This window comes from Seriola lalandi, unplaced genomic scaffold (assembly GCF_002814215.2).
Source record: "Seriola lalandi dorsalis isolate HSWRI2012SDOR001 ecotype SW California unplaced genomic scaffold, Sedor1 jcf7180002054596, whole genome shotgun sequence".
NCBI lineage: Eukaryota > Metazoa > Chordata > Actinopteri > Carangiformes > Carangidae > Seriola > Seriola lalandi.
In genome coordinates, this window is record NW_019525149.1 from 438,552 (window position 1) to 463,551 (window position 25,000).

General features: G+C 42.0%; 1 protein-coding gene across 1 annotated transcript in view; it reads right to left on the reverse strand.

Moving 5' to 3' along the window:
- Positions 1-1,119: 1,119 nt before the first annotated feature.
- rgs12b (regulator of G protein signaling 12b) overlaps positions 1,120-25,000 on the reverse strand; it is a 43,949-nt gene continuing 20,068 nt past the window's right edge. Inside the window, exons 6-19 of the mRNA XM_023419280.2 lie at positions 16,377-16,398; positions 9,952-10,121; positions 9,216-9,308; positions 8,895-9,038; positions 6,981-7,163; positions 6,628-6,778; positions 6,266-6,360; positions 5,850-6,062; positions 5,363-5,436; positions 5,112-5,238; positions 4,886-4,982; positions 4,693-4,760; positions 3,476-3,647; positions 1,120-3,088 (exon numbers count right to left, since the gene is read on the reverse strand). Coding sequence (XP_023275048.2) covers positions 2,481-3,088; positions 3,476-3,647; positions 4,693-4,760; positions 4,886-4,982; positions 5,112-5,238; positions 5,363-5,436; positions 5,850-6,062; positions 6,266-6,360; positions 6,628-6,778; positions 6,981-7,163; positions 8,895-9,038; positions 9,216-9,308; positions 9,952-10,121; positions 16,377-16,398 — 2,217 coding nt within the window. The 3' untranslated portion in view covers positions 1,120-2,480. The remainder of the gene's footprint in view (positions 3,089-3,475; positions 3,648-4,692; positions 4,761-4,885; positions 4,983-5,111; positions 5,239-5,362; positions 5,437-5,849; positions 6,063-6,265; positions 6,361-6,627; positions 6,779-6,980; positions 7,164-8,894; positions 9,039-9,215; positions 9,309-9,951; positions 10,122-16,376; positions 16,399-25,000) is intronic.

The window sequence follows — 25,000 nt, forward strand, 5'->3', positions numbered from 1 at the left end:
AAAAGCCCTGTCCTGCAGACAAACACACACACACACACACACACACACACACACACACACACACACACACACACACAAGCGAGGCAACAGAGAGAGGAGAGGAATATCAAGTAAGACAAATAGGAGAGTGGTTGTACAGATGGAATGAGGTGGGCAAAGGTCAAAAACGGGAGAAATCACATTTTCTTAGCTGCAAGTGAAAAAGCATTTCGTCCTGGGTGGCTGTTGATCTATTAAAGAATAAGACAATTAGGTCTAATAACCTGAAATCTTTCAGTGTTATTTATTATATATGTATTTTACTATTAATGATGCAGAATCCTCAAGGACTCCAACTATTTGGATAGAAAAATATTCCATCTATTGCATGATGAAAAAAAGAATTATAACCCACTGTGCAAAGTTGCAGGTGTATTTCCTAATCCTGGTATCCAGAGATGACATAATGTCCTTGCTCTTTGGTAAACACAAACAAAAATATTAACGTGTGAAAATATAAAATGTCAGAGAGAAAAAATTTACAATATGTGTACCAGTAAAAGTGATTTTGGTTCATAGTGTAGAAAATGACATGATATGTGACATTTACAGCTCCCATCTCCGTTTGGATTTGGAAAAATATGTCTAATTTGTGAAAAAACCTTAGTTACCATGCAACAGATGGAAGTCTTAGAGTCTTTTAGGATTCTGGGAATTCCTTCAGAACAGTGATACGTGTTGTTAAATGACCTTTTGGTTTTTTCATCCAAGACTGGTAAATTCTTTTTTGTAAAATTGGATGCTTAACGCTGTGAATCAAATGTAATGGTAACACGAGTGGCTGGTACACTACTAGAGTAAATGTGCTTAGTTACATTCCACCACCGGTTACTACCATGGTGGTATTCTGTTTCACATTAACAATCAGGATAGGATGATGCATATTAATACTTTATCCTTCAACCTTTGCTCAAAAATGACACATACACACTGAGCCCTGTCCACTGAGGACAAATGTGAGGCACACACTCATAACAAACGTGGAAAGTGAGGGGAAAAGAACAAATCAGATAATACTTAACTACTTAGAAAGTCTAAGAAGAGAAAGGAGGCTGCTCACATGAGGCTCTACAGAGCGAGTTCAACCTCTAAAACATTTATTTGATCTATTTACAGACAGTACAGTCAAATGAACAGAGGAGAATTGATTTCTATCGTGACTGAAGAAACAGCATGGCTGCATTGCAATTTAACCATGACTACAGCAATACAGTGGTTTCACAAAGGAGACTATGTACAAATTAATACTTTTAACTGATAGTAAAAATGAAAAGGACGTGGGATAAATTAATGTTTTCTTGAGGATATAGTACAGGATAAAGCAACAGTGAAACCTTTTAAAAAGTGAAACGGTTTGACTTGTTAGTCCAAGTTTTCCAGCTTAAATCCTACAGGAAGAAAGAGCTAAAAACACTGTCGAACTGTGGAGAGAAAGAAAAACATACATGCTGCTGTGTGATGTAGCACATAGAAGCAAAATGGAGCTGCAAAACAGAAAACTGCTCATGTAGAGTCGGTGCAGAAGTTTCTGGATCGTTTGGTCACAGAGCGAGCGACGCGCATGTGTGCGCACTCGCTGTAGTCTTGGTTTTCATGAGTGACACGAGAAATGCCTGAGGTGAGAGCAGAGCGGTGGAAACACAGAGTGAACTGTCTTTGAGACGATGCTTTAACAGCTGAGCAAATGAGTATGTTAATGGTACTGTAGCATATGTTTGTATTTACGGGATAAGGCCCACCGCATCAGCGCGATAAGGTTAAAGGTTAGATTTTAAGAATGTGTAGAGGTGTGTAAAGTCTTGATTGTAGTTGGTTAAAGTGCATTGTTAGATTCTGTACACTGGGGAGGGAGGGGGGAGCTGGAGGAGGGGATTTGGCACTGGTCATCACCAATTCATCCTGAGCTCGTCCTTGAGCTCACGTCTCCAAAGAAAAGTCAGCACAGCAAGTCTGCTCAAAAGTTCACACAGATACACATCACACAGGGAAATCACAAGGCAAGTTGTGTCCAAACTTAATGCATCCATTTTTCCTCTCTTAATGTGCCTGATCTATTTTTATCTTAAGGCTGTTGTTGACTTACAGTAGACGCTGGCCTAAAAGTAGTGCATACATCACTATAATAACTCACTATATCCATGGTTTAACTATATGAACACTCATTTCTATTGTATGTATTGTATTTTTTTTACATTAGTTACTGTATATTTACACTTAAATCTGCGTTGAAATGTTTCTGTAATTAGCTTTAGGCTGTAGAAAGTGATGTAAATTGAAAGGTTCTAGCACTAATTTCTAGCACTAAGTTGAATGAGGGACAGGAGGAGATCTGGATGCATTCTGGGCCGTTCAGCCACAGATCAAGAGTGGCTAACAAGGAACTTCAAACTGACTTTAGTGAGCCAGTTCAAGTTCAGTGAAAGTTCAGAAGTTTCAAGAGTTCACACGGGGGAAGTACCTGAGCTAGGCCGACCGTCCTGTGCTTGTTGTTGGGGTCGGGGGGGGGGTTTGCATGGCAGGGCTGAGGGAGTGACGTAGTTGAGGCTGGGGCTGTTAATGTCCCCCTCTCCCACTAGAGTCAGATCAGACAGGGTGTCCTCCTCCAGCATCTGGACTGATTCTCCCCTGCCAGAGTCCTGGAGGAGACCACGCTGAGCACCCTGGGACGGGTGGATGGGGGAGATGGTGCCAGGAAATGGAGGAGGTGGTCTGGCTTTCCTCCCCCCTCCACTCTCAGTGCCCAGTGCAGAGTCCAAGCTCTGGGACTGATGGCTCACGTTGAGCAAGTGGTTGCCACCTCCTCCTCCCCTGTCGTTGCTGTTCGCCTTATTGCCCCGGCGACCGCTGCTAGGGAAGCTGCCGTTGTTGGGGTTACGGGAATGAGGGGTGGAGCAACTGGGCTCAGGGTCATAGGGAGGAGGCACAGCCTGGTTGGTTGCCACAGGCGACAGGCGCAGAAAATCCGGGAGCTGCAGGTCGCTTTTGTTTAGCAAGCCTCGCTGGTCGTCTGCTCGGTTGCTCTGAGCTTTGGATATGAGGTCGAAGAACTCTGGAGGCACACACACACACACACACACACACACACACAAGACAAAAACACGTGTACATACACACAAACACATGCACATGTACGTCCATGTGCACACACACACACACACACACACAAATGAATAATCACCCAAAATAACATCTTGAAAAACAGTAAAACACATCGACTGTAATTCAGAAAACATGCAGCAGAGGGTTTGTATTAATCAGTTAGACAAGTCAAAGCTACATTCAGTGTGAGCAGAGGAGACTGTGCTACATATAGCTAGCTAGCTTTGAAAGCATTTGGTGCTGCTTCTGCAATACTGCAGACAGGCAAAAGGGTTAGTGTGATCACAGCAACACAGCTACAGAAACAAGAGAGAGAGAGAGGTTGTTCAGTCTTTACCTTCAGCTTCGTCTATATTAATCTTTTTCTGCTTTCTTTTCTCCGGAGCCTTATGGAGAGAGACAGAGTGGTTGGGTAAGGCTTGGCCTCTTGTGTCAGGGCTGTGCCCAGCTTTGCCGTTTTCCCCATGGGGGTGGGCTGAACCGGCTTTCCCTGACGGCCTGTCCTCCCCCTGGGTGCCACAAGGAGAGCGGAGCGGGGCATTAGAGCCCTGATGAGTCATGGTGGTGCAAGTATGGGCACAAGTAATAACAACAGATGGGGACTGGTGCTACTGATGGTGAGGACGGTGACAAATTGTAAAATAAGAGCAATTCGATGGGGGGGAGGGGGCACACGTTTCAACGATGGGGGCTGTTTTTGAGAGGGAAAATTAGATGGGATGAAAATAATTATGATAAACTATGAAATGATCGACTTGGTGTGATGAATTATCAATGACATTCACTGTAACTAATTCTAGTAAAACATATATATTCGTTCAGTTCTAACTAAAAGACAGATGGGATGTTTCATTCAGACAGCCACACAAGTCTGACACTGTGTGCACTAAGCATCACCAACATGTAGGCTAACAACACACACCACAACACCAGAGGAGCCAACTATCTACTGCTAAAAGCCACACTACTGCCCCTGAGGTGGGAAATGAAGCCTGTTTTCAAAAAAATGATTCTTCTAGAATCAACCAACAAAAACAGTAAATGACCATTTCAGATGGTCATTGATCAGGAAAATCCCCGATAGTAAGAAAACCCCGACAGTAATCTGAAGTGCCACATCCCTAGAGGGGGTTTTTAGAGGCTGTGAGACCCAGCAGATACTCTGTGAGGCCAAGTCTGAATCACCTGGCCAGTGGGTTTGTTATGGAAGAAAGAGAACCATGAAACCAGAGAGCAAAGTTGATGATGCATTCGGCCACAGGCAGACCACAACAATGGGACATTAGGAACCTTGAGAGTGCGACCAGGATCTCATCCCCATGGCAACAGTGCACATAAATACAGTCACACACAGCCCGAACACTGCCAGAGACACACATTGTAGACCTGCTGCACATTTGTGACACATCGCAAACAGACATGGGTGATTGAAGACGGCAAGAGAGACACTTAGTAGCGTGACACCGTCAACCAGGAAATGGAGACATTTGGTGGGTTACGGAACATTCCAGAGCAAGAAGAAAATGGGAAATAAGAAACTGGAGGAGATCTTACTGTTGCTGATTGGTTTCTGCTTGTAGAGGCCGGGGCGAGGCTCTTAGAGGGAGTTACTTTCTGTTTGTCTGCAGGATGAAAGACAGATTGACTCTGACTCTGATGCAACAAGGATAATAAATGAGTCAGCAACACAAATATAGTTACTATGTTCAATATGTTGTCAATGAGAGAAACTGCGTGCGTTCCTCACCTTTGTCAGGAGCGCGTTCTGCTATATCTAACACCACTCGCAGCCCGTCCAGGTTGGAAATAGGAAGACCTAGATCTAAAGGCTCTGACTCCCCACTCTGAATCACACAGACACACACACACACACACACACACACACACACACACACATATATATGATAAGAGTTTGAGGTCACCACTGTCTGTCTATTTCTATCTACAGGCAGCCAGCATGAGGAGTGACTTACAATGCGTGCCACCAACTCAGAGAGGTGCAGGCCATATTTGGCCACCACAGGCCTGAGGACTTCAGTCACTGGCTTGGTGGGTTTAGCTTTTAGGCCCACAGATCGATTGATAGGTACTAAATCAAGTCTGGAGAAGGAGAAAACATAGTTAATGTTTTCTGTAGGTCTCTGTGACAGCAGCATTAGTGGCCACTGAACGCTTGTGTTGATATTTTATAACAGGCAGAATAAAGAGCTGTATGTTGCTGTACCTGAAGAGAGTGCGTTTTTCTAGTCGGAGGTCCCGAGAGCACAATGTCATACAGTCTTGGTCCAAAACAAGTGGCTGAGAGAAAGAGAAACAGAACAAATTCATCATGAAAGATGTCCATTAACTCCTGGTGTCATGGTTGTACACTCCCTTTGAGTTACATAGAACAACAGAAGAAAAAACAGCGACAACTGATGCTCTCTGACCCCCTGACTGATGAAATGTGTCTTTCATGGTAGTTCTTATCATCATTTATTAAAGCTACATTAATCATTTATACTTATTTATAAGTATAAAGTTGATACGGATTATGTGTTTTCAAAGTATCACCTGTGAGAGAACCAAAACACTAAAGATGCCTGTCTATCTTTCCCATTAAAAATAATGATTAATGCGGCTTTAAAATAATCTATAGATTTTCTGAAGTAAGTAATTTTGTTGATTCATTTGGTTTTTGGGTAGGTAAGCGTTATTGTAGTCTGGGATACCTTCTCCCCTCCGACCAGGAAGAGGTCTATAGCTGCCAAGTTGATGCAGAGCTTCTCACAGAGGCCCAGCAGCAGGTCCCTGATAGACACTCCGGCTCTTAGTGGCACAGAGCAACATGAGCCGTCTGGCAAGCTTATGTTACACTGCCTCAAGGGGGCGCTGCCCACCCCGCGCTCTGTTGACACTGATACTGCACCACGGGAAACATCACCCTGGATAAAGACAACAGAGACAGACACAGGGAGAGGGAGAGGAGGGTTGAAAACAATAAGACAGTTTATGGAAATGAAAGTTGACAATATTTCTTTTCATTTATTCAGAGTTACTTTTCATAAAAAATCAGTGAAGAAGGGGAAGAGGGCGATGATAAAGCTGCTTCTGGGGCCTATGTGCCCATTACTGTAAGTAGACTGACCTCGTTCCTCCCCGACCCTGACGTCCCCAACTCCAGACTGGCTCCTGATGACAGTGAACCCTGGGATTCACGGCGACCATTACTACCAGAGAAATCTGAAAGACGATACAGTCATCAGTCAAACAAGGGATGTATTCCAAACCTCTTCATCAAACATAAAAATAGCCCTTCAATTTAATTGTGTCGATTTTTAAAAACATATTTTTAAACATGTTTTTTATTTACATTGAATTCTAGGATATCTTCCAATAAGTGCAAGTAGCTCTGGGGGGAAACCACAGCTATATGAGGAATTACTTATTGGTGATGTGTGTTATTGAACAATCAACAATGTTGTAATTGTTTGATTAAAAACTACTGACTGTAGTTGAAGTCGGCCAGCTCTCGCTTCTTGGGGCCTTTGCCGAAGCTCCTGTTGCGGGACCACGAGAAGAACATGCCTTTCCTCCGGTCTCCTGAGTCATCCCTGCTGTCCTCGTTCAAAGATCGACCAGATTTGCTCTTTTTGTCCTCCTATGACACACAAATGAAATGAAATGAGGGGAGAAGCAAAGGCAGGCACACATTATGTATGAAAGCCCATTGCAGAACACACACACACACACACACACACACACACACACACACACGCACACACGCACACACGTGCAGACAACCCCAAAATTATTCTATAAAAACTGTTATGAAGCACAGTCGGTTGTGTGTGTCGTGTTACCTTCTTGGGTGTGGACAGGTTGGAGCGGTCGGAGCCAGTGGTGCTGTGTTTGGAGGTGGGGCTGCTGGGGATGTGGTAAGGGTCAGGCAGGGGCCTGCCCTCCACCTCCGCCAGCATACACTCCTGGTACAGCAGAGACTTGAGGAACCGTGTGTAGCTGTCAAACTTCATCAGGTTGAAGATCTAAAGGGATGAAAAGGAAGGAAGTAATCAGTGGGCAACAGAAAATACAGGAAGGAATGCAAAAAGAGCAAAAAAGGAGGGATGAAAGGGATCAACACAAAAAAGGCAAAGGGATTGAAGGCAGGTAGAGAGGATGGAAACATAAGCAATGGCAGAAAGATTAATGAGAGGAAGGACAAAAAACAAATAAAAAAGGATGAGGCTGGAAGAAGGAAGGAAGAAAAGAGAAGAGGAGTAAAAAAGAAGAAAAAATGAAAAGTAATAGAAGCAGAGACTGAAGAAAATGGAAGACAACAAGATGCTCACAGATGTTGAAAGCACATGGGAAAAAGGTAAAAATGTCTAATATTCCACGAGCAGCTGCTGGAGGACTGCTGACCTGCTGATGATTATGTTTTCTTGGAGCATTAAAGGGGTTAATATTATATTCAAAAATGAACTAAATTTATCAACAGAATGTGATGTGGACGTCTATATATTGTGTTGAAGAGATATCTATTGAAGTTAGCATGCTAACCAGCTAGCCCCGTCTCCCGTCCTGTCTCGTAATACCAGTTTGTACCTCAAGAGGCGATAGTGAGTCACTGTAGCGTTCAGTCTGTCCTCAGTCCAACATGAGAGGATGAAGAAGTAGTAGCTGTGAGAAGGTTATAAACCTGTTACAGCCGTCCTCTCTTCCTCAAGCTCAGTGACTGATGCTGCTGCTCTAGCTGCTCTCCCTCTCCTTCTACTCCTGCCACCACTACATCCTCTATGTCCCTCTGACTGGTGTGAAAATGTCACTGTCAGTTTAACAATAATGGAAGAAAATGGCCCACCAGTTTCTTGATCAGATTGCAAGGTAAACCTGTGTGGGAAACATTAGCTCAACTTAAGGGTTAAAACTTGCAAAGAGTGCTTTTCTTTGTTTCTTACAATAGGGGTGTACAGCCCAACTCTCTAGTAATATGCTGCTGTCTGTTTGTTTGGACTATGAATTCAACAGTTGTCCAATTCATTGAAATAATTCATCCACAGGGAGGCGCTAAAGGACAAATCCATGGGGTCATAAAAACCGAATGTGTCTGTCCTCTGGCGAGCACGAATGCGCTACGCAAAGTGAATCACAATCTGCCTTTTAGATTTTGATGTTCCTGGTGTAAAGGCGACATGGGGTGTATGTATGTGTATACACATGTAAGTCTGACTCAAAATCTTAAGTCAATGGCACCACAAGATTCCAGGGGTATTTGGAAAAGCTCATCTCAGGCTTTGATGTGTGTGTGTGTGTGTGTGTGTCTTTGAGAGGATGTGAGTGGATGTTTGATGTGTAAAAATATAGAAGTTGATGGTGAGGATATCTTTCTAGCCTTGTGACTCTTATCAGAGTTTGAACATCTGAGCTCAGCTGCTGAAATCAATAGAGCTTTTCAGCAAGTACCCCCCCCCCTCCACAACATGCACATCTAAGAAGCCATTCACATCCATGAAGCTAGACAACGGGCCAAGATTATTTTTATGTTGTATGACCACCTAGTGCTCTAATACTAGTACATTTTCAATAAGGGTCTGTTTTGATTCAGTTTTATGAGTAATAATAAATTGCTCCTTCAGGGAAAACTTCTTTCACTTCCCTCTCACAAGGAAGGTCAGAGGTCAGTGTCATCTAAGTACAGAAGGTTCCTGTTTGACAGAAGTGGTTAGTGGTTCCCTTAAGTTTGGGGTTGGTGTGTGTATTTGGTGTTGTGCTACCTGTAGTTGCTGCTCCCTGAACATGTCGGGTCGGGGGGCGTTGAGGATGTCGTCAGCTAGTTGAGCTTGACTGTCTATGTTGACCGGTGTTGTGGCTTTACTGGACAGGAAGCTGTTGTAGATCTCCCTGGCACGCTGAGAGAGCTGGAGAGGGTGGGAGGTTCAGGGACGTGGAGGGTGGAGGAGAGGTAAAGATAAAAAAAAGGTGATAAGACAGAGAGAAAGATAAAATGAGGAAAGAAGAGAGCTGACCCTCATTGTTGCTGGTGGGGTATAAATGGATGCCTGTTGTGATCAAACAATGTCTTGCATGTCTGTTACCTGCTTCTTGTCATTCTCAGGGACGTGGCTGAAGAACTCGCACGCCTGCCAAAACAGGATGTTCTCCTCACTGAACTCTTTCTTTAGGAACTCCTGTAGCACAAGAATCAAATGTGGATCAAAAATGAGGAAAAGACAAACAGACAACCTAATATAAACATGTTGTCCGAAGACAAGAGGTGTCTTTACAATCTCACAGCTGGGGTAGTTGAAACGAGTCATAATCTTATCAATTTCTGCTATGCAGTCAGCGGTTTATTAGCACCTGCTTACCATTTTATTTTGTTTAACATTTTGAATCAATCTTTTTTTTTGACTTGCTGAGATATAACAAAAACAGAATGAAACAAATTTGTCAAATAACAAATGGTCAGCCTGACACAACAAAGCAAATGGTATGACCGCAGCGTACAGTTCAAATGTAGCTTTTAACTTGTCAGTAACAGGAAATACTAGATAGTGGATGACTTTCTAATAAAGAAGGCCTTTCATTAGGTCGTTACAATGCTGCAAGGTACATTCCTGTCATTTGTCAGTGTGATATGTGGCCAACACAAACTCTCCAATACTTATATTTGATATACTCATCACATCATTGTCTCGTCACCTGACAGAAGCAAAACCTGATTTAACTTTCAACCCTTGCCACATAAGCGCTTTTGATAGTTGGTGGGATACAGAGCCTATCAGTCATGAGCATGTGCTGCCCAACACCAGTCATGTGCCGTCATCGTACCGAGAAGTAGCGGACTCCCACGGGATCTTGCAGCAGTCTCTCGAAGCAGACAGCCCAGCTGGCCACTCTCCTCTCGGTGTGGCGCCGGTGGCTCTGGACGCTGGGCAGGCTGGCATTACTATTCAGACTGTTGTCGCTGCTGCAGCCTTGCAGCTCCACGCTGTTCAGTTCTGTTCTCACACACACACACACACACACACACACACACACACACACACACACACATACACACAAATACATCAAACAGCTGTAAAGTAGAACGTTGACCACAGTATCTCAAATTTGATTTTTCACTACTGAAACATCACAAATTTTGATTTCATTACATTTTTAACTTCATCTGCACATTCAGAACAACAGAATCACTGGATGATATGGTCTGGATTAAATTAGCTAAAATCAAGATTATTAAAACAATCTTTACAATGTCAACTGTAACAGCCTCTCTGCTTTCTTGCTGTTTGCCGCACTGTGTCTCTCTGTCTGCAGGGGCGCTACTTGAAGGCAGCACTATCAGAAGCATGCCGATGATCAGGCCAGAGCAGCAGCCAGTAAAGTGAGACGTCCTCGACCCACACATGTCCCTGCTGTGGTTGTCTGTTTCTTTATCTTGTGCTTTGCAACACAACATCCATGCTGCACACTTTCACTCATCCTGTCCCTACAGCACTTATATCACAGATTTCACCTATTTATTTAGAATATTTTCAACTCATTTGTTGTAAACTTGTTTACTTTATAGTTAAGTATACCCAGCTGTCTCCTATTGGTGCCACAATTGAAGGGCTAGGCTATAACACACAATTCTGTACATCACAATATAGTAAATATATACAAAATCACATATGAAATAATCAAACTGATGTTGAATACAAGGACCTGTGATCCACTGTTATGCATTTTACAAGAGAGTTGTGTAAATGATAATGTGATATGGCCATAGCATCATGAAAACAACTCCAGAGAAAGTGTCCCTGCAGCTCAACACGGTTCTCTTCAGTTCAGGAGTTTTTGTGTAAATGAACTATACAGTTACTGTTTTGTATTGTGTATTCTCTCTGTTAAAAATAAGTTATCTCATAAAGCAATATTCTAACATTCCCCTTATGGAGTTTTGTGCACAGATGCTCAAATGTTTTAAGGACAGGCCTGATGCATCTAAGAATCCATTATTTTTCCCACCACTAAACCTTTCTATGTCTATGTTCCTAATGTGTAGACAGACTTACAACGTAAAGAAAGACAGAGGCACACAGAGAAACGATGAGAATCACCAGAGTAAAGCAGCTTCAGGCCTGATGAACTGGAAGTGGGCTGCTAAGTTGAGATAAAACAAATACAAGAACAGCCGGAGGGAAGGCATCACCGGTCAGGTGCCTGAGACGACGCAAGTCCCGTAAATAGACTGAAAGAACAGGATCCTGCTCACAGCTAAAGTCCTGTCTGATTTAAAACTTGGAAACTTTGCTATTAATGGATAATTCCAGTGTGATTTCCGTTTAATGTTATCAGTGACAATTTTCACACTGAGGATATTTTTCATTTTTTCATCCAAACTGCTCGGCTCATTCACCCTCTTTCAATTTCTAACAGCGTAGTAAACAACTCCTGAGACTTGAGTCAGTAATGGTAATCTATTGAGAATAAGAAGCAAACATTTATCTATGCCTTCTCTTCTGTAAACCACCTCGAGTGGGCTGTGAGCCCACTTTCCAATGAATGGGAAAGCCCACTGACTTTTGGACCCCACTGTATACTGCTCAGTGTCACAAGGACTGGAGTCTATCACAACACACACCCTTAATAAAGCAGCAGTCTATCACAGTGACAAGTCAGTAGTGCAAAGTCATTTTATAACAGTAATTTCAGGCTATGAATAATAAGACATCATTCCATATAACTGTGCTGAGTCACATCATTGTTTTTACTTTCAATTCCCACATTTCCCTCTTCAAAATAAAATCTCAATTGACCACAAATGATCTGTTGTGTTGTTCACAACTCATCCAAACCAACAGACAAACCAAACAAGCAAAAAACTTACAGACAATACAATCTAAATCAAATGAAAATGCGATTTTAAAAAAATGGCAGCAGATTTCACATAGTTAGACAATTTTTGCCAAAGTCATTACTGGAATTAACAGGAAAAATTGCAATGACATCCCACTTGAACATAACATGTTCAAGTTATTTCATATGAGAGATTTGTGTATTTCTGTTTTTATTTGTGCTATTTTCACTAGAAAAGGCGATGTCACACATTTCTGTGAATCAATCAGGATACAGCAACATCTGAATCAAATGTTGCATCTTTTTTAATTCATTCCTTCCTTCCTTCCTTCCTTCCTTCCTTCCTTCCTTCCTAGGCTGTCGTGATCAGGCTCACTATCGCATGCATCGTAATCTTGTGTGCTTATCTGTCAATATGACTGCATGAATTCAGACTACGGAAGTCTTGACTTTGTTGTTAATATGTAATGTTAGAGGAATAATTAAGACCAATTTTCAGGGGCATTGAGTAAGATTTCTAAATAATTTAGTACATTCTGAAATTTACATTTTACAAAAGGCACATTTTGTCACCTGTGCAAAAGGAAATCAGCAATTTAGAGAGAAATTTTACACTGAAAATACAACTCAACTCAGAGTGAGCAAAGTAAGACTTTCATAACAGCAACCCATAAAATATAATAATTTATAAATTATAATAAAATATAATAATCATATTTTTAAAAATGTACAATTTGTGCCACAGACAGCATGACTGCCTCTGTCCTAACTGTATTCTTTTTAAAGGCAAAATTCAATCTACTTAAATGTTTTAATGGGGGTGTTACTGGAAAATATATATAAAAATATATAAAATATATATAAACCACAGCACTTACAAAACCATGAATTTGACAAACAATCTGTATGTTGTGATCGGGGGATCTTGGCAAGGCTTAAAAGATTAAACTAAACTAAAGATAATCACTAAACTAAAGATTCAAATTTAAGGTTTCCTGCTCCTCTGATAAAATCTGCATTTTCTCTTCTTGAAAAACAAGAATTCAAAGCTCCAGCTGTCACCTCACCTGGGTAGAGCTGGTAGGAGCCTGTGTGGTGCCACCGAGGCAGGTAGCGAATCCTGAGGGGTATCCAAGCCCCTCCATCCATATTCACAACCTCAAACACACCAGGTTAAAACACACACACACAGCTGACATCACAGGAAGGAAGAGAGAGAAGGAGGGAAAAGAGGAAGAAAAGATGAAGGAGACTGAAGGAGAGAATGAGAGAGAGGCTGACGGTGGTGAGCAACCTGGCTGACAACCTGAGAAACCACAGAGAGTCGGGTCACAACATGCCCACGCACCAGCATCCACGTTCACACACACACACACACACACAGACACACACACACACACACACACACACACACACACACACACACACACACACCTCTATGAGCTCCCAGGTAGGTAAGTGATACAAGCACATGAAGGCCTCGAGATGATGAATAATTCAGAGTCGAGGGAGGAGGGAGCTAAAAACACCGGAGCACACGCATACACACACACTCACACACACACACAGACAGACACACTCACACACACTCACACACACACACACACAGACAGACACACACACACACACTCACACACACACACACACACACACACACACACACACACACACACACACACACACACACACACACAAACACTGTATACACAAATGCAAATAACAAGGAAGTATATCTCAAGCCTGCTCTTTTCTTAACTTTTCCGACAGATCAAAATAAATGAAAATTTGTGAGATGGGTTCACTAAAAGGTACAACACAAAATATAAAATAATACAGCTATAGGCCTTCAGAAATCACTCTGCAAATACAGGCTGATTTCTGTATCCAACAGTCATACAGTGACAGTTTTTGTGGCAAAAGAAATGGCCTAAATTCTTGCTACAGTACCTGGAATACTAGACTGGAATTAAATACAAATTAAAAATAAGGCAAATGCATTTTTGTAACAAGTAACAAGTTATTTTCAAAATATTTTTTTTTATATGTCATATAATATTTTTTGTTCTGAAATAGATTCTTTATTCAAGGGTATAGAGCAGTTTCCTGTCATAATAACATTAACAAGTGGTTTCTGCACTGAACCTGGAATACATGATCATGTAAACCTTCCAGTCACTGATTTCATTTGTTTTCCCAAATGTATAAAAATGTCTATGAAATGGAATAAATTTAAGTTGTATTAAACATGAAATTGTAGCATGTAGTGTTCTCATTGGTGACATACAGGAGACAAGATTTTAAGGAGCTTGTATCTATGAAATAGCTAAACCTGAGTCAAAAACTCGGGTTTAGCGAAACATTTGAATTAGTTCCAGGAATAAATGGCATCATTGTGAAGCAGGTAAAAGATGCTGATTTAGACAGAAGTTGTGAGTTTGTTAAAACCCACACAGGGCTGACTCACATCTTGATAAAAGGGAGTATTTAGCTGGATACGTTGATCAGTCTGAAACATTGCAAGGGAAGAATAGACTTCATTATAACAATGCAAGGTAAAGGCGAGCGGAGTCCTGTGTTGCTCAAGAGACATATACAATGTCCAGTCACAGAATAATCAATAGTCTCTACAATGTTACTGTCTTATTCTTAATGTACTTCGATGGCACTTTAAAGCACTTTGAATTGCCTGACCTGGCAACACTACAGGACAAAATTCATCTAGAGAACTCTGCAGAGACACCAGGCACTGCTGGGTGACCTTTTTTTTAAAGAATCATGACTTTCCCTCAAGCTCTCAGATGAGAGTAGATCTTTTCAACTTTGATTATGAGAGAACCTGGATCATCTGTCGTCATGTTGAGCTTGATTTGTGTTTACGTTTCCCACAGACTCGTTGTGTGCAGGAGTCCTTCACTTACTAAGATATCACTCATCATTCAGCCTTAACTGAGTTAATGAGTACCTCGACTTCCAATGTGCAGTATGAATGAACTACCATCCTCTTATCCTTCCCTTAACACTTACTTGCTGTCATCTCACAATGATGTCACAATAAAAGATGTAATATAATTTATAGAAATCCAGATATTCAGATATAGATATCCAAATATTTTTGCCAAAATAAAACCAACTTTGCTGTTGCCCAGCTCACAAACATTCAACAAAGACTGACACATCGAGTGAGTTGCTTGCTATGTGTACATGCTGTGACACTTCACTTGTTCTATACTGGTGATAATGAGCTAAACTCCTACTTTACAGCTTGAACTGGGAGGAACCATTAAATAATTTCACTCATTACCACAACATCATGTTCCCTATACCACATGCACATATGTGGAAGAAGAGCCAGCTTCCCACTTTAGTCACTGACAACACACTCTCTCCTGCAGAGACACGTGGTGTGAGTAAGTGGCCATAAACACTTCTGCATTACAGCTGACAGTAACCATGTCTGCCATGGATTCTACGCCCCTTTTGTCTCGTTTCTCACCTCCTCTTCCTCCTTTTATCTCCCATCCGCAGTAAATTGTGTCTTTCATGTGCATTTGTGAGGTGCCAAAGCCCCACTAGAAGTCTCCTAAGTCTGACAGCTTTTGTTATTGTTGGCACATGCTAATTGCACTAAAGACACAGTTTACACAACAGTTTACTTCACGTGGGGTCCGACACAACATGACTGTAGAACAAATTGAGGGGATATCCAGATTAAAACAGGATACCAACAGGGTACAAACCTCCTCCCCCACACTTTTCTAATTGGGTGGACTGCCTCCAAACATGTCTGTGACTCTCTGAGACAAACATGCCCACTTCACTCTGGGATTTGTGCCAGGTGTGTGGAAGTGAGAAAGCAGACATGATTTCAACTTCTCTCTCGTTTTAATTACCTCTGTCACTTTTTATGTGTGCAACACCACCACAATTGTTTGGAGGGAGACTCTGAAATCAAATCTCTGTATCACAAACACTGGTATGAATCAGGAGCAAAACATCAGCCTGTCCTACCCATGGCCTGTCACTGCGAGTCCTCGTGTGCAGCTAAATTGTTTACAGATCTAGGACTATCTTTAGGTCGCAGCCTGCCACGGCAGCAGAGGTGGGGCAGAGGCTGAACAGGTCAAACCAGACTGTCTGCTGTTCATGTGAATTTAGTGAAAACCGCCACATATGAATGAGGTGTCCACTATGAGCTCAGCCATGGCCCCACAGTCTGGAACAGGACAATGACAGGCCCAATACAAGAAGCCATGTAGAGTATTTCATCCTTTTACATTTACTATTTAAAGTTCATCACAACAACTGAAGAACTGAGGTGAGTGTATTTATAGCAGCTAATGGTTTGTCTACAGTCAAGAAACAGAATATTAGAGATCAGAAAAGTCAGATGCTGAAAAGGCGTATCTACTCACCTCCATCGGAGACTGCAGCAGACTGTAAAAAAACACAGAGAGACATGGATTAGGATCCTCACTCATCACCCTGATGATACATTCACACAAGCTCAAACAGTACACGAGGGCAAGCAAGCAGCTGCCTGGGCATGTACTTTTGGCCACATGGAGTCACAGGCACAGACTGACTGTGTTTCTCACAGGACCTGGCCCATTATCTCACACACACACACACGCACACACGCACACACACACACTTTCACATGATGACACAGTCAGGTTAGTGCCCACACTCATTGTGTGTGGGTGGAATCATCTGTGAACTGGCTGCGCTTGCTCTGCAAGAAACCACCTCAGAGAGGGGAGGGGCTTACTGTATGTAGTGTGTGTGTGTGTGTGTGTGTGTGTGTGTGTGTGTGTGTGTGTGAGGAGGTGAAAAGGGGAACTACCTGCCCCCGATATCACAGTAACGTGTGATGTTTGCTTGCTTATCTCACAATCACCAATAGATAGTTTATCAGTTTCATCTCCTCGACCACTAGTTTAAACTTTTACTGTCTCACTCATTAGATTTTCAAACACTCCTTCCCTCACTTTATTTTTCACTCACACAAACACAGACAGGCACAAATACAAACACATATTCAAACCAAACTTACTTTGGACTCAAGTCCTATTTCCCCTGACATAGACACAAAGGAGCACACAGAAAAAAACACACACACACACATACAACGCAGTGATTTTTATCCCAGACGAGCTGAGCTGGGATGAGATCATTCAACACAGACATCAGTAATGTAGCTAACTCTGGAGCATAGTTGAAACGCTCAGTGACTCAGACAGAGCAAAAGGAGAGGAGCAGTCAAGAGGGAGAAATGGGGAGACAAAGAAAGAGAGACAGACAGGATGGAGACGAGAAAGAAGGGGAGGGCAACAATTTAAGACAGAGCGGTTTGTCAGAAACAATATGGAAGAGAGAAGAAGAAAGCAAAGCAGAGAATACAACATCAGCTCTCTAGACAAAAATAAACACTGAGCTGCATTTTAATGTGTCAGAGACTTTTGACATTGTTAACCTGACCACTAAACTTGCTGATGACTGGTTTAGTGCTCATTCATATGAATGAGGCTGTGCCGTGGAGCTGACATGTGGGCAGATTCGCTGCTTCTGAACGTACTTTTCTATGCTACACATGCATTTGGAAATTAACTTTGAATGAGACCATCATTAGTCAACACAGACACATGGGAATCTCCTGGATGACTTTTTGTTTCTATAGGATTATATTATAGTCATCAGGGAAAAATGTCTCATCTTCATTTCTGAGAAATCAAGCAGTGTGTTCCTCATTTTGACATGTTGAACTGCACTTAACAGAGTGACCGCAAGTCTCTCTGGCCTTTTTTTGCAGTGCAGAAGAGCCAAACCAGCCATTAAAAAGAATCTTATCATATTTTGGAGGTTTCGTCATTACATCTCAACAGAAAATGATATCTTATGATACTATATTCAAACTACACTGAGAAGAAGGGTGTCTTCACCCTGTCTTTACCCTTGTACTGAAAGCTTACTGATAGAGAGGGAACTGCTACTGCCTTGAATAAATCCCCTCACTATACATGGGGAACCACTAAATAGTTATTTATCTCAGAGAATTTACATAAACTTCTGTGGCCCAGTTACTGACAGCTTACATTAAAATGATTGATTAAATGTCAATTACGTAAGACAACCACTGTACACTTGGTGACTAAGTAAGACAGAGAAACCGTAAGACAGATGGAACAGACAGCCCTCGCCGTGTATATGTGAATAACATGTGAACACAGACTTACACAGAGTCCTCTTTGTGCTCAAAACAATGAAATGACTAAATCTGAAACTAGCATCAAAATAGAAATAGAAGCTTCTACTGTAGTAGTTGAAATAAGTCAGTTTCCACAGCTGAACAGCACACTGTAAAATTCAGACACATTCACACTGTGCAGGGAAAGTTGTGCTGTGGTCTGGTTTCACATTACCATCCGTCCAAATGCTCAGACATCCCCCCAAAAATACTTCAAGCAGTCTTATATCTTTGTCTTATACCACTACCATACTAAAATTAACCAAGGTTTGTTGCACATATGCACATTTAAACAACCAGGTTACGACAGTGCACGCATATGTGCTCTTAGATTTCCTACCATAACCTGATTCATTCTCCAGTCAGTCATGGTGTCAGTTTTCAACAATGAGCACAGCCTTTGATGTCAAACAAAACTGGAGCATGTACAGATCCTTCGCTATTCTATCTCAGATTCAATATACACTGTGTAAATCTAATTAACCTCACCCCTTACTGCAGCGTATGTGCTGGTTTGATTCATGTGCATCTTGACCATTTCCTCGGTTGAGCCGGTCTGTCCAGGCCATATGGCACAGCCAGCATAATCACTGGGATTAGCTATTTCAGAGTGTCCCGGGAAAAGTAGAGGTTGGCACCAACATGTGAAAAGAGATTTGATGTGACTTTATAGCAGTTGATTGTGGTCGAACCGCGGCGGAGGACATGAGTAAATGACAGAGGCAGTAACCTCACCAGTGGAAACTGGTTACCCGATCCTTACGCTGATTAGAATCCCACACATTTCACATCTCACATTCTCAGCAGCTTGTATTCTGTCTCTGATGTGTGTGTATTTCATGTGTGTTACAATGTGCTGTGTATTTTATTTGGGTGTAGCTTATGCATATGGTCAACATCTGTTTGAGATGTGTCTTTTGAATGTAGAATACATTCTTTTGCATACTAGGTGTGTGTGTGTGTGTGTGTGTGTGTGTGTGTGTGTGTGTGTGTGTGTGTGTGTGTGTTTGTGTGTGTTCACCCCTGATCCCCATTCAGTTCTAATGTGATCACTTCCAGGCACACTCAGTGGTGGAGAGGCTTGGCCCCTGGTCGGGGCCCCAAGTCCCCTCTCCTCTCTTTTCCTCCCTCTAACCTATTTTCAAACACTCTTTTTGTTTGTTCTTTTCCTCCTCTCCCCTTCCAGTCTTCCCCCTACTCATTCTCTTCTTCACTCTCTCCTTCCTTCTGCCCTTCCTCAGTCATTCCACTAGTGATTCCCCCTCCTCTCCTGGCAGATCCTGGTCATTCCTGACAGCCCACAGGGGATGATTGGGGTTTTCCAGACTTTCCCTCCATTCCTCTCGCCCACCTCGTATTCACAGAGAAACATGCAGTTGGAAAATCTAACAGTCTTGATAATATAGAATCATAATATCAAATACATCTCCCACAGTAAGTAACAAAGAAGTCCTGCTTCATAGGCTCCATGTGTGCTACTTTTAGCCTCCATTGCTTTCAAACTTACTAAGTCCAACACTCCCTCAGTATTACTGGCTGTAGAGATATACCACTGTGTCATGGCCTCAATATTGTCTGCGGTTATTGTCTTCTGATACTGATTGGTTCCAGATATTAAAGGGGTTTTTATGTTCCCATCACACAGTAAATGCACCGATAAGATCAGCAGAAAAAAGTGAGACAGCAGCACATGACTGATGGTAATGATTATGGTTTCCACATTTGTGGAGGATGTTTTTTTTTTTTTGGTAAGAGAAAAAAAAAATTCCTAGCAAAACCCACAGAATGTGTTTTGTTATGAATTTTGCGTCACATCACAGCTAATGGTTTCTTCTTATCTATAACATTTCAACACATCAACTTGTTTTCCATTTGAACACTCATAGAAAGAGTCAATCATGATGTTGTATAACATCTGTTACTAGGATTCATTTGATTACATTTCAGTTCATCCAGACACAATATATAAGACCGACACCGAAGAATCTGTACTTTCAAAATACAATCATTTCAACCGTGCCATAGAACAGCAGTTTGATCCAACTAGAAGTAAGGACTGCAAAGATGTAATTATACTGACACACTTCCCAACCAGCAGGTTTAATTCAGTCAGGAATTTGATTTTTTTTTTTTATTGAGCTAACGTCAATATCAAAATGGACAGAATGGATGTTTTGGGGTTTAAAGCAGCTATTTGTAAGTTTTCTCTGCTGACCGATGTGGTTTCTTGCTGGAAGTGGGTGATGGTGATTGTCACTTGACGAGACAAGAGGCTACAATACTCCCTCTGAGCAGCGCTAAGTCTTCAGGGCAAACTGGATGCTACAGTGAGACGCTATTGGAAAGCGACGAGACGGGCTGTGGCTGCCTGGTTAGCGTGCTAACTTCAGTAGAAGAAAAGATGTGATAGAGACAAGAGTTAACATTGGCGTTGCTTTCCACCTTTGGAGACAGCTGTTGGTGAGTAAAGGAATGAAGTTTGATACTGAACTCACAATGTTCCTCCTAGACTGGTGAGTTAATGGCAACCCTGGCTATGTAGCAATAGCAAAACTTATAAATAGTTCCTTTAAGCATTCAGGCAGAGCTGTTACTGCAGAGATCTGCCACTTTGGGTAAAAAAAAAGTAAAAAAAACTACATTATTTGTTTTCTTTTAATAGGGATTTTACACATTACTGAAACACATTTTTTATTTTTGGGTTCTTCAAATTTGATATATGAAAATATGGGCACAGTTGGACATTTTACAGTTGAAAGATGGTGGACAAACAATAGCAGACTTATCGGGCTATTGCCTAATTTTTCAACCATATAAATTCAGCAAATTCTCATATTTGAGAAGCTGGAAACAAGAAATGGCAGTTTTACAGTAATTGCTGGTGTTAACTTTATGTCAACAGACCAAGCAGCAACCTACACAGCTAAAAAATGAAGCCAACCCGAAAGTGACAAAAACTGCAGTTCCTCAAATGGCCACTTGAGTCTGGCTCCAACAGTGAGTCAATCCCCATAGACTCCCATGTTAAAATGATCCAATTTTACAGCAGAAATAAACATGTTTACAGCCTGGTACAAAAAATGGTTTCAGTCTCTATGGCTAATTTCCCCTTTCATGACAACTGTACGGGGGTTGGATTTTTATATAACTTACCCATTTAAATTTTATTAAGGCTTAAAATTATGCATAACTGAGGGCGAGTGTGAGTGGGTGAGTGTTTGCTTGCCACAAACCAGTATGCTACGAGTTAGGGAGAGTCAGACGCTGCATAGATGCTGATGACGGAGCAGCCCACTCTGGGTTACATCCATTGTTATATACAGTCTATGCAACAGAGCCATCAATTAATCAAATGAATCATTTCAAAACTTCATGTGATAACATCAAATCTCATCAAATGCCCTTTTCATAACTAGTCTAGTAGTCTAATTTTAAACGTTAGTCACTGGGAGGACACTGGCATATCTGGAATTAGATCTTGGAATTCACACAAATGAATGAAAGTCTGTGAAGAACTTCATAAGATTATTTGGTGTTCTGAGAAGTGCTGTGGTCATAACAGCAAAACAGTGGGAGTGTTGTGGATATTCATACAATGAGCACACATCACCCTGACACCCACTTTAACAAAAGATAAGACGGCTGAATCACATGCCTGCACAACAGTCACTGGCAACACACACTGGCCTGAATCAAACATCATTCCCACTCTATCCATGTAGGTACTGTATGTGTGGCTCAGCAGGGTTTGTAGAATCACAGAGAAATCGTAAAGTATTTGATAGCGTTTCAGAGTGGATGTGGCGTTCTATTACATTACGACTTTGCTGATCAACAACAGTAAAATGACCTGTTGGATTATGTGCGATTTAAAAACCTGATTTTTTTTGGTCTACAGGTCACAACATACGTCCTCCTCCTTTCAGCTCCCTGAACATAAATTACCACCTTGTAGCCACATACCTGGCCTGTTTATGCTGGGTTTGTGTGTGTGTGTGTGTGTGTGTGTGTGTGTGTGTGTGTGTGTGTGTGTGTGTGTGTGTGTGTGTAGGGAGTGGTTGGTCACTGTGTGTACAGGTCCCAAGTGCTTTATTAGCTGTGACTAGTGGGAGAGGGGTGGTTTACATCATATGTTATGAAGCCTGTACGTCAGGTTCACGCTCTGGCTAAACACAGGCCACAATTTACAGCCGTTCATTCTCATTGTTATCCTAATATTAATACTTTAAGTAATAAAAGTCTTCTTAAACAATCTCAAGTTTTCCGAAACATTCCCTGTCTGTGTGCGTGCGTGTGTGCGTCTAGGTGGACGATGATTCCTGGAAAATGACACACTGTTTTATAGGATGAGACACAGAGCAGCCAGTCGCACTTAACATAGTGAATAAAAATGTCTATCTGTGGGAGAAACTGTCCGGCATAACATATGCACCCACACACACAAAGACAACACTGTTTGTACCACAGGAACCTATTCCTGGCTGCATCACTGGAGCTTTAACTGCCACCTTTGGTAAGGAATAAGAATCCACTCTTATATGTGTGCAAGTGAGAGATGACTGAAGAGACTGGAATATGGAAGGACATGTCCTCGGAGTCTGCCCATGTGGCTGTAAACGCTGGCATTACTACAGGAGACCACGCCTTTAACTGAACAAATGACACACACATCCTGAAAAGGTGTCTTAGAAATTCACAACACAGATTTCCCAACTCCACACATGCACAAACACACACACACACACACGAACACGAACACGCACACACTTCCAACTGAGGAGGAAGCTGTCTCAATGTGTGCGTGCCTGTGTGTTTACTTTTGAATGTGAGGTGAATAGTGGCTGCCATTGAGAAGACCAGTCGCCCTGCCAGGATTGGCAACCATGAAACCGCTAAGCTTTACCGTAGCTTAACTCTGAGGGGAAAGGATGAGGGGAACAAGCTGATTAGGTTCTAATGATCCACAAGTCAAATGAGGCTGTGCAGGTGTGCGCATGAGTGAGGATGCATTTCATGCAACACCTGAGATGAGTTTGCACAAACCACAAATCTAATCACTTCCTGAAAACATACAGCAGGTTTTCTAGGAAGAATTTAAAAGATATAACTGACTAAATCAATGAATAAATAAACATACAGCAATAAGCAAACTCAGTGTCAATGGACCTCTATGTGTTCGCCATCTCCATGACCCCACAAACATTTCATAACTTCATTTTTTATTCCAAAGTGAAATCCTCTGTGACCGTCTCTGGAATTCTGGGGAGAAGCCCTAAATCCCTGCGATGCACTAAGGAATCAATATCCACTGTCTATGAAAGGAAGGAATGCAGATAATGTTTGTTTCCTTACAATAGACCCACACAGGAGATGTGACTCAGAGGCTGAGCCACTGATAAATGTGTGATGATAAATGCAGTCGTCACACATAGACAGACAGAGGAGGGAACAAGACATAAACACAATACAATCTGATCAAATACCCCTATCTACACACTCACACACACACACACACTCTCATAGCTGCCACTTTACACATTGAATTAAGGCAATGTCACAAGAAATGAGAGCTGACTCAGCTCACCTTTCCATTGCATTATGCGTGTGTTTTCTTCTTACTTCTCTTTAACACACATAAAAGACGAGCCTTCGAGGTGAAATGTACAAACTCTATGACTCGCAGTGAAAAGCAAAGCAAAAAAAAAAAAAAAAAAGCTTTCTGTCTTTGCCTCCATTTGTCTTAATCTCTGGCCCTGTCTCTACCTCTCTCTCTCTTTATTCGCCTGCTCTGGCCCCAAACACATCTGGCTTTGAGAGGAAGAGAAACAGCCTGGAGCCGTCTCACACTCTTGTTAGTCTTTCTCTTTCTGTCGCACTTTACCTTTATACACACTTCCACAGCCTGCCACCACCACGTCCCTACTTTCTTTAAAAACACCAGACGGGATGACATGTTCATTTCAACTTCTGCTCTGGTTTCAAAGATCCCCATCCAGTACCTCCTGTTTGTCATCTTCATTCTCTTCCATTTGTCTTTTTACATACACCCCTCTCATCCCTTTGTTTTCCCTCTTGTGCGGTCTGAGGATGATGGATTCCCCTTATTCTCCCTGCGTACTTTGCTGTGGGTAATAGTCCCTTCTTCCCTCCATCTGTCTCTGTCTTTCTCAGAACAGCATTGGTATTAACTGTGGTTTGCGTTGACTGACAGTCTCACTCTCCCTTTCTCTTTTCTTGTTCCTCTTCCATCATTCTCAGACTGTACATAAAGCCAGGGTTCAAAATTAATTCATGCCGAACAGGAAAAGAGCTGCTGAATTTTTGTTGCGGCTGCTAAGTTTTTCCACTAGTGACACTTTGGCAGGATTACAACCAGACTTTGGCTTGTTATTAAAAACTACTTTGGCTTATAAATCAGTGAATGTGTGAATATTTGAATCCAGCAGCAGTTAAGTTCGCTAAATAGGTAAGTCTCTCTTACAGCAAAGTGTGCACTTTCTCCATAAAGACCACTTGTAAAGCATTACACGTGCATGTGTGTGTGTGTTTGAGAGGGAGGGAGAGAGAGAGAGAGAGAGAGAGAGAGAGAGTGTGTGTGTGTACTACTCACTGTATTGAAGTTCCAGACCCGCTTGAAGGAGAGCCTCTTCCTCAGGCTCATCCTGCTCCCCTCTCTCAGAGGAGGAAACCCACTGACTGCTTAATCTACATATGTCAACCACACAAACATACACACAAACACTCACACACACACACGCTGACAAAGCTTCTTGGAGAGGTATCTAGGGAAGG